The sequence below is a fragment of the Vicia villosa genome, linkage group LG6 (genome assembly GCF_029867415.1).
Source record: "Vicia villosa cultivar HV-30 ecotype Madison, WI linkage group LG6, Vvil1.0, whole genome shotgun sequence".
NCBI classification, from domain to species: Eukaryota; Viridiplantae; Streptophyta; class Magnoliopsida; order Fabales; family Fabaceae; genus Vicia; species Vicia villosa.
This window is the reverse complement of record NC_081185.1, coordinates 117,462,296-117,479,740: the sequence shown is the minus strand read 5'-3', so window position 1 is coordinate 117,479,740 and position 17,445 is coordinate 117,462,296. Positions and strand designations below refer to the sequence as shown.

Genomic DNA, 17,445 nt, shown 5'->3' with positions numbered 1-17,445 from the left:
TTCCAACTTATTTTATGATGAATAACTACATTCCTTCAAGCTGCCTGAAAGAGATCTAAGAAGCTCAACAAAATTTCATCTGGGGGGATGACAATAGTAGTAGACATTTGCATACGGTGAGATGGCAGGATATTATGAAATCCAAAGATGATTGCAAATGGTAAATTTACAAACATCCTTTTTGATTGCTGGGTGGAACCCAGACGTGTTCTTATAAACTATATAAATCTGAAGGTTGATAAAAATCTGATTAACGACGACCTGTGTGTGGCTGACTTGGTGACACCAACAGGAGGTTAGGATTGAAAATTCTTGTATGGGGTCAACAGCAACACACAAGAGAAAGAGACACCACATATTCACCAAAAATCCTAAGGTGATATGTGTATGGATCATCTCACTTATAAAGTGTTCAACCTCCACCTTTTCAAGCAATGTGGGACTAACAACTCACACTTACACACAACAATCGAATGAGAATGGTGATATTTTTTCGGTTGCATGAGTTATGCAGAAGTAACGTGTTTCAACGTTTGGTGGTTGTGTGGTTCGCGTTTTGCTGTGATTTTGTCGAGAAAAAAAATTCTAAAAATGATCTCTTTCTACTCACTTTTGTTCTTTCAACTTACTTTACTTTTACTTACTTTATCTTACTTTCACTTAATAATAACCAAACATAGTGTTAGGGACTTAGGCTATGTTTGGATAGTTTAAAACTGACGGAGCGGAATGAAATATAATGAAGCGGAATGGAACGGAATGGAACATAAGTTTCATTCAATTGTTTGGATATATTACGATGGAGCGGAACTAATTTCTCATTCCACTATTTAAATATTGGACGGAACGGAATGCATTATAACTTTTTTAATCCATTTTTACCCTTATTTTAAAAATATTATTAATTATATATTTAATTTTTATACAAATAAGAGGAATCCTCAAATTTTAACTATCAAATATGAATTATTAGAAAACTACGTGATTATTACAACATGAAAATATATAATTATTGGACTACTGTTATCTAGATCAAAATATAAGGTCTAAAAATTGAGAAGTTTGATACTGCTATCGGTATTTACTTAAGTTCAACAAAATCATATTTAATAGAATAAACAATATTACTACATATACATATTTTGATAAAGGTAACAAAATATTTGAAAACGAGATAAAACAATAGAAGACTCTTGTCACAGTACATTGCATTGCTTCTTTTCAGTATACGAAAACTTTCGAAAACATATCGTACAACAAAGAATCTTAAAATATATAATTCATCTTGTAACATAAAATAATAAAAAAGCTATCTTGCAGCACACAATCAAGAAAATATATAAATAAAGATAAAACAAAAGTATATCTAATTTCTGAAAATTAAAAAAATAAAGTGTGATATGAACATGAAAATAAATCAGGATTTTGATTTAATAGAACACAAATATAGATATATGTAAAAACATATAGAGGAAAAATGACATACCTTGTTAGGGTAGAAGAAAAATAGACTCTTTGTAAGAAGAAGACTTGTGAGAGAGAAGAGTTACAGTGAAAGAAAAGAAGAATATCAGGTTAATTAAAATAAGGAATATAAACGGTTAAAATGAAAATTTGGAGAATAAAATTGTAATTGTATTTGAAATTGATTCCATTCAATTGGATACACCCCAATTTGGGGAATGAAAATTGGGCTAAAATAATGGTATTGAATGGAATGGGTTCCATCACACTCCATTTCATTCCTTTCATTTTTTTTTTAAATCCAAACAATGGAACACGACTCCATTCCATTTCATCCTTCTCCATCAATCCAGACATACTCTTAGGGTTGAAAAAAAGGTTTTGAGTGGTGCAAGCACAACAATCAAATTCACACTTTATTTTATAAATAAATCAATTTTTGCTCTAATTATGGTCCAATTTCTTTTCGGTTTCCGCCAAAATATGTTTGCCCTAGTTTTAAATTTTCATTCCTTACTAAACAAAGTTATAAGACAGCGGAGAGAAGGTTCCCAGTTCCCTATCCACCAACCGCCGTCGTGAATAGCCGGCGACTCACTGCTAATAGTAGCTCTCTGCACCCATCGTATAAAGAAAAAAGTTACACTGTAAAATGTTTTTCTTCTCTCTATTTCTCTTATTATTTGTTCCCATTATAGATTGTTTTTTGCTTAGATCTCTTAGTTGTTTTTGCCTGTGCATGTTTTTCCCATTAATTTGAATCCGACTATAGTATCAATTTCATCTTCATTTTTTTTTTTTTGTATTTTGCCCTAAATACATATATCATAAAATTGGTTTTTATGATTGATAACACTTTTTTGAATCATTTGTGCTTTCATTGTTTGTTTTAGGAATTTATTACTAAAATGGATTGTGGCGGTTTTGTTACTACACGTGACAGACATGCGAACAAGCATTCCAAGATGCAAAAATTCAACCAAGGTGAAGATATAATAAGCAAGCTACCTGACGATATCATTGTCCATATTCTTTCTTTTCTTTCTTATAAAGATGCAATCCGCACTAGTGTTTTATCACAGAGATGGATATACATGTGGACATTTCTCACAACCCTATATTTGAAAGATAAAGCTATTGTTCGGGCTTCTTATCAGATCAAAACTAGTTTTATCAACTTTGTATGCAGGCTGCTGCATCGCCTCAACGCTTCAAACATCAGTAAATTTTATCTTTCTCTTTCAGAGAAATATGACCCCTACATTTTCAGTGAGTTGATATCGCTTGTTTCAAATCAAAAAGTTAAAGAGATTTGTCTCATTTCCCTTCAAGAATGCAACATTTCATGCTACCCCATTTTCAAATGCCAGTCCTTGGAGAAATTGGTGCTATGTCTAGGTCTTTCTATTATCCAATTTCCATCTTTTGTTTGCCTTTCATCCCTCACTGTCCTGCGATTGACATCAATCAGAGATCCAATGAAAATTACTTGTTACTCCTCTAATCAGTCCAAAGAGTTAACACTTAAATTCCCGGTTCTTAAAGATTATTACTCATGTGATTGCATTTGGTTAGGTGTAAAACGTGTTACTATAGAAGCGCCTCTACTTGAAGAGATTAAAATAATTCGTCAATGGTTTATGACGTCCAATGTTTCACAGGCAGAAATTGAGATTCGGGCTTCTTCTGTTACAGAATATTGTTATAGTAGCTATATATCATCAGAGACCACTTTGCTAGACGCTGCACACGTTGCTGACGCTTCCATTTGTCTAAGTGATTCAAATGTAGAGAAGACTGGCGAACAAATGCAGATTTTTGTTCGTAAACTTTTCAATATCAATAATTTGAAATGTTTACGAGTCTTTCTGGTAAGACTAAAAAAAATTTAGATTTTATTTTTAGGTTTCTCAATATGTTGTCCTAACACATTTTTCTTTTGGTTGTCCAGGATCTTGCACCAATGAAACATTATTTGGCTGGTATTCATACATTTGAAATACTGAGTTATCTGCATCTATATTACCCTGTCACCATTAAAAATTTGTTAGTCTTACTTTTAAAATCACCATGTCTGGAGACTCTAGTTTTACAGGTTCGTGATTGATCATTTTTAAAATTTTACAAAATTCATCTAAGATAATATCTTTTGGTGTAAAAAAAAAAAAAAGAAGAAGTGAAAATAAGATATGTATTTGTAATTGTGTTAATGTTTTTTCTACTTAAGATAAAAACATAATACTTATTTGACTTCTTTTTTTTTATTTTCACCAGCGAGTAATAGATTCAAAAACAGAACCTCCAAATTTCGCGATAGTACCGGAATATTTTCTATCTACTCTCAAAGTGGTAAGATTTGAAAAATTTGCAGGTGCAGAGCAGGAGTTTAGTTTTGCTAATTTTGTTATGGAGAAAAGCCAATTTTTGGAGAGTATTAGTTTTTCATGTTATAAGCTGAGTGGGGAAGAAATTGAAAAAGTTAAGGAGAAAATATTCTTAGTTAAGAGAAGTTTTAACATAGAATTTTCAGCTCATTCAGTCACATGAGTTATTTAAGAGTGTGAGGAATACACTTTATATATATATATATATATATATATATATATATATATATATATATATATATATATATATATATATATATATATATATATATATATATATATATATATATATATATATATATATATATATATATATATATATATATATATATATATGGAGCATATCAAGTGAGAGCATTTTATAATGAGAGATGAGAGGAATAAGTATAAACTATTGGATTCATCAAGAGAGAGAATGTTAATGCATTAATGTGACTATTAATTTCTCTCTCATGATGAATCCAATGTTGTTCCTGGTGAATTTATTTACAAAACAATTATTATTTATAATATTATTGCATATTATTATATGTTGTTGGCTTCTAAAGTTTGAATTACTCTGTTAATTTAACAACAAATGATTATTTGCTCCAATCTGATGTTGTTTGGCATTTTAAAAAATTTGTTGTTGTTGGCTATTGCTGCTATATGTGAACCTATTGTATTGATGATGAATGATGCATGAAAGTGATGATAGATTATAGAAATGAAATGGATGTATATGCTAAGTAAATTACTCTATTATGAGCATTATTTAGTTATTATATATCAAGTTTATGACAAACTCTTTTATTCTCAAAACTGGTGAAAGATTTGAGTACTGATTGAAGGTATGATGACACTCTTTTGCTGTTAAAACTGGTGAAACTAGAAATTATTCTTCTCTTAAGCTTATAACACATATTTGAGTGACAGTATTATTTTGGGCTTTTGAGTGATAGTATTGTTTTGGGGTGTTGTTGCATTATAGTTGTTACTTTCTTCAATGAGGATGGTGATAAATAGTCGCAGTATAATAAAACAAGTTGGGTAGGTGTGCTGGTAATTTTGGTCAGTTTAACACGTCTTTATCAATTTGGATGGCGAACCCTTTACCGATGTTGTTTTTTATTTTTATTTTTTTTATAAGCAATTTGGGTCTAGCAGGAATTGAATTTGAGAGGAGCACGCTCTTAAGACTCAAGTCTTCACCACTAGACCACACACGCGAACACTATAGGTGTTGTTATAATTCAGTTTTCAATTATAATCGAGTTGAGTATCTCTTGTACTCGTTTCAATATACTTGTTGCTTATTAAAAAACAAGTTGCCATTATGATTTACAATTTTACAATACATTGATCTTAGTGGAACATTAAGATGACACAAAAAAAATTTTGTTTATTCTTATTGTCTTTCTACCAGCTCTTGCTGCAAGTAGGAATTTATTATTGTAACTTCGATAGTAGAATATGGATTGTTACACTACTTCGTCTGTTGTTTTAAAAATCAGACTGAATTGGTCAGTTGAACCGATTGAATTGGGAATCGGAGATGTCACATGTTTTGTCTAGTTGTTAGACTGGATAAGTTGTTGAATCAATGGAAACTGACACCACAAAAAAACTTGTCAAAATACTCATTTTGGTCCCTTAATTATACCTCTAGGTTCAGTTTGGTCCCTTAAATTTTTTTCGCACCAAATTGGTGCTTTAACTTTTTAATAGATGCATATGAGTTCCTTCCGTCAACTCCGTTAGTCCAAATGTGTTAAAAGTCTACGTGGCAGTGACACGTGGAGTTGACCAACTCTTGTGACGGAGTTAGCGTCGGAAAAACCGACCCTAATAACTATTTCTGGATTTTAATTATTGTTGTTCATCTCCTTCCACGAATTTATTAATTTCAACAATTTTACTAATTTCAATATACAGCCAGCAACTGCTCAATTCCAAACAAGTAGAGTTTTCAAAAAAATTAAGTTCAACAACATTCATTGAACCTAAATTGAATAATATCTGGTGTATATGTTGTCCAGATACATTAGTTACTCAATGAATCTAAAAAGCAAACTTTTTCTTATAAATAGGACTAGAAGGAGTAGTAAATAAGAATATAATCTATAAAAGGTAGTGAGATCAAAATATAATTACCATTCGTTTAGCATGTTGGGGGATGCTAATGCTTCCAACTCCATGATTGGCGGCTCAATTTTCAAATAATTTACGTTGTTTTGCTTTTTCAGATTTTGCCTTAAACTCATTAGACTCCCTATAATCAAGCATTTCTTTAAATACATATTCACTCATCCATAGAGGCTGGATCGCTCTTTATTCTCAACCAATTCTAAAACGCCTAAGCATGTCAGAAAGCCGGGTTGTTTCTCTCTTCTTAAAATTACCCTCAATCATCGTATCTATTATGTTTCGTGTGTATTTCTCCTGCGATATTGAAAAATATATATTAGATATAATTAAAACAAGATAGTATTACAAATAATAATTACTTAAAATGAAAATATTATACCCTGAATTTGTCAAACAAAGATTGATACAATTTTTTATCCTTCTTGACAAGTTATCCAAAAGTCTCCCAAGGTTGTTTATATAACTCCTGAATAACCTCTTGTATGCTTACTATAGCTGGCCTACATGGCAAGAAACTAAATAACAAAAATTTGAATAGTATTAAATTTAAAAAATGATAACATGTAACATATAGGGCCAATCTGCTCCCGATTTGAGGGATGTGGGGTGCGAGATCCCTTTGAATGATGGGATGACGAGGGTACTGTGGGGCAAATGGAAAGCTAGATCCTCCTTGATGCATGTATGGTGGGGTGTGTGTGAACTAAATGAAGAGGTAGATGCCTCATATTGCATGTATGGCGGGGTGTGAGGAAAATAGAAAGGTATGTCCATCAGGCTGCATGTGTGATGGGCATACATGTGTAGTGTTATGGACTTTCCCGACACTGAGAGTCGGCCCAATCCATGTCCATCCTTGAGGAGGCCCAAATGACCTAGGCCCAATCACTCACGAGCGGAGAACGGCACTCTCCCCACGCCCGACATCGAGCACGACACGACCTAGCCGACCAGATCGGCTCCCGCGTCCCTAGGCGCTCGTTTGACTTCCCAAATCTCACCTCATGTCGACCAAGATCGCCCCTCTGCTCGCCTAACGGCGAGTGTCGAGCAGTCTCCCAGGATTCTTAGGGTTACTCCTATAATCGTGACAGTAACGAGTTTTAGGCCTAAATCCACGGCCTAGCCCAAAAACTCAGACCGTTAGCCATGCACTAAGGGTATTATATAAACTCTCTCACTTGAGAGGGTCAGGTAACACATTTTCATAACCCTAAACACTTACTCGTATATGTGATCATACTGACTTGATCGTCGGAGTACCTTGCAGGTACACCCCCGGCCTCTCCTCTTCCTCAACACCGTGCAAGACGTTCGTGGCCCTTTCTAGTTCTGACCTCTAGGTCAGTACATGTAGGATGGAATGATATGGGCACAAAACCTGGTGGATAATCATGTGAGGTGAGTAATGAAGTGTAATATAACATAGGCATATTCAGTTGAGCCCTCTGACTAAACTAAGGCATAGTCAATTGAGCCCCCTGGCTAGAGTAAAGCATAGTTGGTTGAGCTCCCTAACTAGACTGAGACAAAGAACAATACATAGAAGACGGAGGCACCTCAACTATAGTTACCCTCGTGTAACGGGCTCAACCCTTACCTTATAATGTCAGGATGACATTTTGTCTAATTAAAAGAAAAGAATATAAAACAATAAGTAAAAATATTATTTAATTTGAGCATATTAAAGGCATAATAGATACACAATAATTAAAAAAAGCAAGCTATCAAGATTGAGTATCCTTGTAATCTTCATTATCTTCATTTGATTCAACATTCTCTTCAAATTAAAACTCTTCATTATCTTCATCCACATTATTTGTGGACAACAAAATAGACGCATCAACTTATTGACCCTCAAACATGTTATCACATAAGCTTGTAATTTGTTCAACTTCAATCACATAATTAATTTTTGAAATTTCATCAGCATGGTAAGTAACGTCTTCCATACGATCGTCAGCTTCAATATGACCTAATGGTTTTGATTTGATCACAACACACCAACCCAGCTTACCTCGTTGAATTGAAGGATAACAGGCGTAATAAACTTGCTTTATAGAATGTGCCATGATTAAAGGGTCTTAATATTTGTACCCTCGATCCATTTGAATCTCTACAATGTTATAATTTTTTAATTTGTTTTTGTTCCTCTAGCAAATGGATAACCAATCACAAGAAAACAAGACAACTTTGTTTTCTGAGTTAAAATAATTGTATAACAACTTGTAAATATGCATAATGATGCCATAAAAGTCATCTTCACCACCATTTGTAACTTCTTTTACAAATACACCATTGTTTATGGTTTTCTTCCCTTCTATCCATATTTGAGCGTGAAATTTATATTTGTTTACCAAGTATGTGTGCCATTCTTTCACACATTGAACAATGCCTCGAGACAAGTTTCTCAAAAGGAGTATTTGTGGAAATGATGCAACATTGCATGCCACTTGTTACTTGAAGCATGATGGAAAATAAGCACGTATGTGAGTGGTTGTCTCTTGTTCACCGGTGGTTTAAAAATAGTAGGTATTAAATGCCCTATATTGAAACACATTAAAATTAAGTTAGAAGGTAATAATTTTATATCCAATGTGTTCTAAATAAATATTCACTTGGTTTAACTTCAACACAATTAATCAAGACATGAACATGAGTATATTGCAATTCCTTTTCAGTCAGCAAATACACATTCGTCTTTCTAGAATGACAACCAGGAAGACCAAAAAATGATAAGGTGAATTGACTTCTTTCTGTAACATTAACCTTATTCCTTATTATTTTTGGAGTTAACATCATGTGATTGAAATAATGAGAGCAAAATTTTGATGTTTCCAGATGCAAGTAATGTGCACATATTGATCCCTCAACTTTAGCCTTATTTTTCACTAATCTCTTTGAATCATCCATGAATCTTTCAAAAGGATTCTTTATTGCTTCTTTATCGCTGAGTTTATGTTTCATATGTCAATTTGGTTGCCATGATTCCGTATCGTGCTAGAAATTTGTTGTTTGATTTGTTTCGGTGCAACATTGCAATTTCATTGTGTTTAAATTAGATTTAATTTTGTGTCAAAGGTTTCGCATTCGCACCCTCGCATTACGTGAACTTAATTCGCGTCCTCGCGATACGTGAGTTCAATATGTGTCCTTACATGACCATTCGCGTGTGACTTTATTCCATACGTTTACTTGACGTGTTTGTTTTCTTATTTCGATTTCTACGAATGTGTCATATGCATGCTGGTTGTGATTATTGGGTAAGCGTGTTAATTTTTCTCCTGGTGGTTATTACGTGTGTGTGTACCCATTTCTGTTGCTTTTTGTACCTTGTGTTAATTTTTTATATTCTTGTGTTTCATTTCATAAAGTTTACTTTCGCAATTAAATAGAATCGTTTCACAAATCCATTTCAAACCAAAATCAATAACCACTTTATAAACATCAAGTGCATATTCAAAACTAAACTAAAACACTTTGCAAATAAAATCAATCGTCGGTTCAAAGACTTTTTCATTCAATCTAAACCTAGAGCTAATTAATACCTTGGTCAACACCAATTTCTTTTTCAAACATAATTGAAAACGCTTCAAAACTTTTTCTTAATGAATTTTTATAAAAAAAAGAAAGAGTTAGGCGTATGCCTATCTTTTCCCAGAGTATTTGGGTGCTCGATGTATAGTTTGTTGCTTGGATAATCTTCTCCGCTCAAAAAACGTAATAAATACAATCGAATGCCACAAGCCTTAAGTGGTGAAGAAGGAATAATTAGATGTATGTCTCTTTGTTCCGAGTACTAGGACGCATGTTGTATAGCTCACCGTCTAAATGCTCACCTTCATCCATGGACTTTAATTCGATTCTTATCAAACACTTTCCACAATAAAAGGGATGAAAATGACTAGTTAGGCGTATGCCCCTCTTTTCTCGAGTATTTGAATACCTGCTCGTAGGTTACCTTTCAAATACTCGTTTCCTGCCTAAAATCAATCTCAACCAATCAAGCTTCTTTTTCCGCCTTAGCGCAACTCAACAAACCTTTTCACAGAGAACATGCTTCTCCATTCAATCGCAATACAAAGAACGTCATCACATCGCCGATGATCATCAACCATACCAAGTGCGTGACGGTCTGCTCGTCACGCTGGTGACAATCGTCACCCTGAACCCCAAGGTAGAAATTGCATTTTCTGCAATGAGAGCTCACTCAAAGCTTCTATTTTGGTATTCAAACATCCAAAACGCATAAGAAACAAAATCATATAATCATATCATGTTTATAAACATTGACTCACCACTCAATAACAATTTTTTCATCAATCTATCACAAAAATCATGTTTATGTTCATAATTTCAAAACATATCCATGGCAACCATCAATTCCAGAATTCATACCAATTCATCATACATAAAATCCAGCAGTATAGCAAGCACGATTTTCACAACTACATACATCAAACATCATAGAATTCATATTATTATATTCAACTATTCATCAAAACATAACCATGGAAAAAATTAGAGGAGGTGATGACCCCTCTCTGCCCTCATTCAATATACACTCATAGTAGAGTAATCTCCCCTCACTTGAATTTCCAGCAAAGCAAGCTCTAGAACAATGAGGGATTCTTCTTCTCTTAAGCCCTTAATCTCTTATTTATCGTTGCCTCTTTTTCTCTAGCTCTCCCAATTCTACGGATTATAAAAATCTCTCAGCCCTCACTCTTTTCCTATTTAAATGAAAACCTAATTCCCCTTATTTAGGTTATTTCTATTTTACCCTTCCCAACTCAAAATTTCTTTTTATTTTATTATTTACTCTAATTTTCACTATTCCTCTTATTTTCTAATTATTTTCTACAAACTCTATGAAACCACCAAAATGTCAATATTTTATTTTTATTTTATTAACTCGATTATTCAAAATTAACTAAATTCTAAATAATGTCTTACATTATATATACTCCCACCAATACCCACCAATAACACATAACACATATCCCCCACATATTTAATTAAAAAATATAAATCACTTAATAATTAAATAAAATGCAACTAAGTTCAATTAAATAATTTAATTGAATTCAGGGTGTTACCCCATCTCTCTACAAACGCGGACAACATACCATGGTTAGCCGTAACATAACTGATCATGCATAAGTCTCTCATCATAGATAGTTGCATCACATTCTAAAACCATTGCTAATTAGACTGTTGTAGACTCGTAATCTTCTGGCGATGGTTGATGAATCTTAAAGCATCACGGTCTTATAGGAAAATAAATCATCGTAAGACATGTCTTTCAAAGAATATTTTGAATAATATAATAAACATATTTTTCAAAGAATGAATATAATTGAAATTTACCTCTTCGTCCCATACATGTCTGGCATATGGTCTGGGTATAAAGGAAACATCAATAAGTCGGACGAGGCTCCTCCAAACTCATGCAGGGCCTCGGGTTTCTACAGGACCTCGAGGGCCTCATGCAGAGACTCGGGTGCCTGTTGTGCCTTAATAAGTGACAAATGCCTCCTACAGGAAGATGTAGGCGAAGATGCATGAACCCTAGAAGTTGACGCCACCGCATCAATCGGGCTAGAAACAATAGGTGTATTCGAGTCTTCAGATCTTTCCCTCCAAAACGGATGCATGTTGTGTAATTCTATTGTGCCTCAATATGTCTTGTTTATCATTCATAATGCACAAACTACACAAGCATTACACAAATGAAATACAATAAGGTCAAGCAAAGCAATGCAGTATGATAAATTTCAGAGATGCATCTCCGGATTCTAGAAATTAAAACGTTGGAAATTTCAGAGATGTATCTCTATAACGTTATGCAACTCAGATGAATATTAATGACAGAAATGTAGTTCATGCCAACATCCAAAATAATGTGTTGATCATTGAAATTACCAATCAAACACATTGCTCATGTAAATAACATATCTAAACTACCTATTACATAATCTAATGCTCAATTTCCACAAATGTACATAGAAAATAAAAAAGTTTAGAAAAGCAAAAACTTACCAAACGTGAGTTTAGTTCAAGGTTGAGTGAGCTATTTGATCAATATGACATTGATGGAAGAAAATTTGAAGTTAGTTGAATGATTTTGAGAGAATGAGAGTTGAGAAAGTTTCATACTAGAGAGGTTTATATTTTGAGAGAGTACTATGAGAAGTGAGGAATAAGAAAAGGTCTGGCGCATTTTTTATTAAACAACGTTCAGAGGTGCATCTCCGTAATTTCCACAGAGAAACAAATGTGTTTGAGGTGAATACGAAAAATGTATCTCTAAAATCTAGGGGCATTTTTAGTTTTTCACATGACGGTGTGGTAGCAATCCTTAGGGAATTTCTTAACACACCCTTATATGGGTGAAATATACTTCGGAGATGCATCTCCGAACGCACTCTAAATCAATTTTCAAGGTGTTTCAGAAATGCATCTTCGAAAACACCCATATTTACACGTTATTATTATTTGAACGTTGGATTTAAACATTCAGTGGTATTTTTGGATATGCATATCCGAAAAATATTGTTATACCAGTTTGCTGCATGATCACCCCTACCACTATTTCATTCTCTTCATTTCCCCCCATAACCAAAACCTACCACAAAACTTCAATCATTCTCAATCAACTTTTCATCTACAAACCAAGTTTCAAGTGTTTTATCATATCAAATAAAGCATATAAAACAACAATTTAAGGTAAACTTTCCTCATTTCATCTCTCATTTTCTTACATTGATGCTGAGTTTCAGATGAAAAAACAACGTCACTTTGGATATGCATATCTGAAACCCACCTACTATATTTCAAATATGCATATCTAATACATGCCATGTTATAGAAATAAAATTTTATTTTAACAGATTTTCTGTTTTTGCCTATTTTAGATATGGTGCCCCCCGAAGCTGCCCGAAGCTGTTGTAAAGGTTTCAGATAAGGTGAATGACAATGTTAGGCCGGATGAGGTGAAGGACGAGGTTAAAATGATTGATGTCGAGATATATGTTCGACAAAAATTTATAAATGATCAAATTTTCAGTGATCGTCAACATATGCTTGAATGGGTCCGAATGGAAGCTAGCAAACTCGGGTTTGGCATTGTGATTGGAAGTTCCAACAATGACACTAGTAGAAGGCAAACATTTGTAACAATGAGATGCAAGAGAAATGTAAAATATGTTCCAAAAATTCGGAACTTAAAACATGTTGACACCAGATCGAGAAAATGTGAGTGTTTATTTAAATTGCGCGGATATTGTACGGTGGATGATATCTGGCAGTTTGATGTCATTTCTGGTATACATAATCATGCGTTGGACACCAAGCTTTAAGGTCATCTAATTGTATGTCGGCTTAAGCCGGAGGAGAAGGAAATTATTTCAGAAATGTCGATAATCAAAGTTGCGCCGAGAAACATACTTGTTGATTTGAAACGCAAAAGACCACAAAGTGTTTCAAATATCAGGAAGGTATATAATAAATGTTATCAACGGAACATCGCAAATAGAGGTCCAAAATCCCAAATGCAAAAACTTTTGAAACTTTTGAACGATAACAACAAAATATTTCAAGGTATAGAGTGTGAGAATAAAGCCAGTGTCTGTGAAGTCGATAACCACTGTGTGGAGTACTTTTCACCGATACTCTACTAAAGGTCCGACTGAAATTGATGTGAAGCTTCAAAGATCGAGAGAAGATGTTATCAAAATGTTGCACTATATGTAATGTTAGATTTTTGTTCCACTATCTTTGTAATTTCGACTATCCATGTTAAATCAATGTTAAGTTGCTTTGGTTTTAAGGTTTTTGTTTATGTTTGGTAGTCAGTGTTTATTTAAGATATGTGTGTCCGAAAGTTACCATTCGGTGTCTTCGAATATGCATCTCCGAACCTATTCGATAAAAACTAAAATGTGGTGAGTTTGAATATGCATATATAAATTAATGGAGTGTTACGAGAATTTCGCCTAGAGCCCATAAGAGCGTATTAAAAAAGGGAATTTCTTATTCCACCCCATGCTTTTCTTACGCCCCACGCGAAATTCCTTAAATGCCCCTCAAAACCGAAAGTATATTTCTGGTGCATACCAAAATTTGATAAACTATACATTGGAACCGAAATTTAATTTCCGATTTTGACCCGAAGAAGTAATTTTGATCTTGTGCTACATAGAAACTAGAAAAAACATAATTGAATAACGACACCAATATCACAAACTCAAAATACAATTCATAACATAACCTTAGGAAATACATTAAAGATTTTAACATAAATCAAACATTACAAATCAACGTCCACGTGGACGTTGCAACATCATGATAATATCATTGACCGATCTTGAAATAGTTGCATCTAGCTCGATCCGAACTTTCTCCTCAAAACTGGTAAAAGTATTCCACATAGCTCGTATATCAGTGTGGTTTTTCAGCTCACGGTTGATGAACACAAGCTTTTCATCTTTGTCAACAGATGACGAGTTGTACTCCATCATCACAACTTTGTGATTGTCGTCATAAGGTACAAGTTCCTGTAATATTTCACGCACATCTTCATAAGGTACAGAACCGGAAATATATCTCCGGTTTTATTTTTACCTTTTGAAAGGTGAAACCACATTTAGCCTGTTTTTGTGAAATACACCCTTCATTCTCTTTTATAAGCAAATTTAACTTTTTATATTCATTCAATAAATAATGTATTTAGACTATATATATGTTAGATACATCATTCATTCAATGAATCTAAAAAATTAAATTTTGCTTATAATAAAGAATGGAGGAAATATATGGTATAAATCGGAAATGCATTTTCAATTTTTAAAAAACAGTTTCAAAACTGTAAAAGATTTTTTTTTAGGGATAAGGTGGAATAAGAAATACTCTTAAAAAACTCCTCAATCGTTATAGTAATTAGTAAGCAATCCCCATATTATATGGATTTGACATAGGCAACGTATGCAACTTCACATACACAGCCTTGTATTTGGGCCTAACGGGTAAAATACACGAAGCCCAATTTTAAAAACAGGGTTTGATTTGAGAATCATTTCATCTAACTTCACAATCTTTCTTTTCACTTCGTTGTGCGTTGCTTTGAACAGAGAGTGAGGTTTTTGATATCAGCAATGGCGGCGAGGAGAACCGGTTTACCTCTGATGAAATACCTAAGAGTGCAGGTTGATGCTCTTCCGCTCAACCACCAATCTCCGTTGCGTCTTCTTCCCAATTTCTTCCTCCGTCACTTTAGCGAAGAGGTTAGGGGTTCTTTCCTCGACAAATCTGAGGTCACAGATCGCGTTGTTTCGTGCGTCAAAAACTTCCAGAAAGTAGATCCTTCTAAGGTATTCACTCTTCTACTATTATCCCTTTCAAAACCTAATTATTGTTTCATTTATCATTACATGATGTAGTTGATTTCTAGGTTCAGCTCTTAACTATTATGGTTTACTTGCAATTATTTCTTGATTCATTTTCGTGATTTTGCAAATTTGTATTGCCAATTTTTAGGTCATGTTTGGATCGATGGCATATTGCAAATTTATATTCCCAATAGTTAGGTCTCTTTCCAATAGATAAGTGCTTATGTAAAAGTTATTTATAAACTATGAAGCACATCCACCTAAAAAGTTATTTATTTATTTATTTATATAAAGCATAGACACCCTGAACACAACACTTGTTAATAATTTGAAAAAATTAATTAATTAAACGTAATTATAAGTGTTGGTGCAGGTGTCTGACACCACTGGCAGGGACACGCCTTTTTCCAGAGGTGTCGGTGCTACATAATTACAAAAGATAAAATGAAGTTATTTGGACATGATAGGGCAACCGAGTATAACATTGTTTCGGTGTATGAGATGCATTCCATGATAAAATCTTTCATCTGTATAAAGATAAATTGTTTCAGCACACGTGAATATTTATTCATTGCCATGGGTTTGATCTCTCTTAAGTGAATAATGTACTTTGGAGGATTAAGGTTTATAAACAATATAGTTAAGTGTTTATGTTATTATGATATAAGTTTTTTTGTATAAGTTATTTCTATAACATGAGATGAAATATTATCAATGTTTTCATAAGCTATCCTAGAGAGTTTGTGAAAACAAGTTGAAAGAAGGTTTTGGACAATGTTATAAGCTGTGTTTCAATAAGCTATCCTTATCAGCCACACTAGCTCGTATGCTAGTAGATAAGTTCAATTACCAATTATAAAAAGTGCCTTAGTGTAGACTTACGCATCTGTTTTTTAACACATCATTTCATTCTAAAGGGTTTGTATCATTTTGAGAATTTAAATCTCTCTGCCAGCAACTGTGTACTGTTATAATTTAAGTTTATGTTCTTTTAATAACATTGAGCCCGTGCTTATTTGCTCTTGACAGGTTACTCCATCTGCTCATTTCCAGAACGACCTTGGATTGGATAGTTTAGATGCTGTTGAGATTGTGATGGCTCTTGAGGAAGAGTTTGGATTTGAGATTCCTGATAATGAAGCAGACAAGATTAACTCCATTAATCTTGCAATTGACTTCATTGCATCTCATCCTCAGGCCAAGTAGTGGAACTCATGAGGCTAGCTCTAAAACTTTCTTTTCTTTATCATAAATTAGGGTAGAATCAATCAACTTTAAGACATTTTTTGCCTCACTTGTTTGCTTCTAAAATCAAACTTTATTTCCTCGCCCTTTAAATCCCAGAAGTGTGTTTGGCTGGGAATGTCCTAGCTTGAGTGGTATTTTACTTTTGGTAATATTGGCATCACAAACATCGCATTTTAAGCTCCCATTTTTCATGTCAATAAAAATTGTTAGATTTATGATTATGAAATCTTGAGATCTTATTATTATCCTCACTTCTCATTGTATGATTATGAATTTTCTTGAATGGATGTTAACTTAATGATGAGTGATTTCATGCTTTGATTGGTGTTTCATTTTTTAATGACACGTTAGTTTAGTTAATGCCATGTTGGGGCATTTGTATTCTGCAAACTGATAGAACATTTGGTATGAAACTAGCATCAACTCTACCACCGAGCCACCTCTCATCCTCTTCATTCTGTGTCATGGGCTCTAACAACCTGTTGTCATCAACTCATTTTGAACTGTCATTTTGTTCATTTTTCAATTTTGAGCCATTGTGAATTATTAGTTCTTTATCATGGTTTCGGCATGTATTATTATGGTTCGATGTGTGTATATAAAGTGAGAAGCAAATGTGGAATGGCGGGGCAGAAACTTTGACCAAATGCCATACAAAAGTCATGGCTTTCCACTTCCCCGGCAAGCCATGGCAGAGCCCTTCTCATGTCTTCCGTTCTCATCTTAATCACTTATTTCCATCTTTTGATCCTATATCTGTTTTCATTCTGTCTTTTTATAATCTCTAATTTATTTAGTTTTGTTTGTTCCTCTCTTTTTATTTGGCCAGTCCC

General features: G+C 33.6%; 2 protein-coding genes across 2 annotated transcripts; both read left to right on the top strand.

Moving 5' to 3' along the window:
* Positions 1-2,372: 2,372 nt before the first annotated feature.
* Positions 2,373-13,336, top strand: LOC131614493 (F-box protein At4g22280-like). The gene is made up of 4 exons (XM_058886065.1): positions 2,373-3,335; positions 3,416-3,559; positions 3,739-3,813; positions 12,893-13,336. The coding sequence occupies exons 1-4, from the start codon at positions 2,373-2,375 to the stop codon at positions 13,334-13,336; spliced, it is 1,626 nt and encodes a 541-aa protein (XP_058742048.1).
* Positions 13,337-15,044: 1,708 nt separating this feature from the next.
* On the top strand, positions 15,045-16,916 carry LOC131609715 (acyl carrier protein 2, mitochondrial-like). Its single transcript, XM_058881502.1, has 2 exons — positions 15,045-15,346; positions 16,394-16,916. The coding sequence occupies exons 1-2, from the start codon at positions 15,131-15,133 to the stop codon at positions 16,568-16,570; spliced, it is 393 nt and encodes a 130-aa protein (XP_058737485.1). The 5' UTR covers positions 15,045-15,130; the 3' UTR covers positions 16,571-16,916.
* The last annotated feature ends 529 nt before the right edge of the window (positions 16,917-17,445 follow it).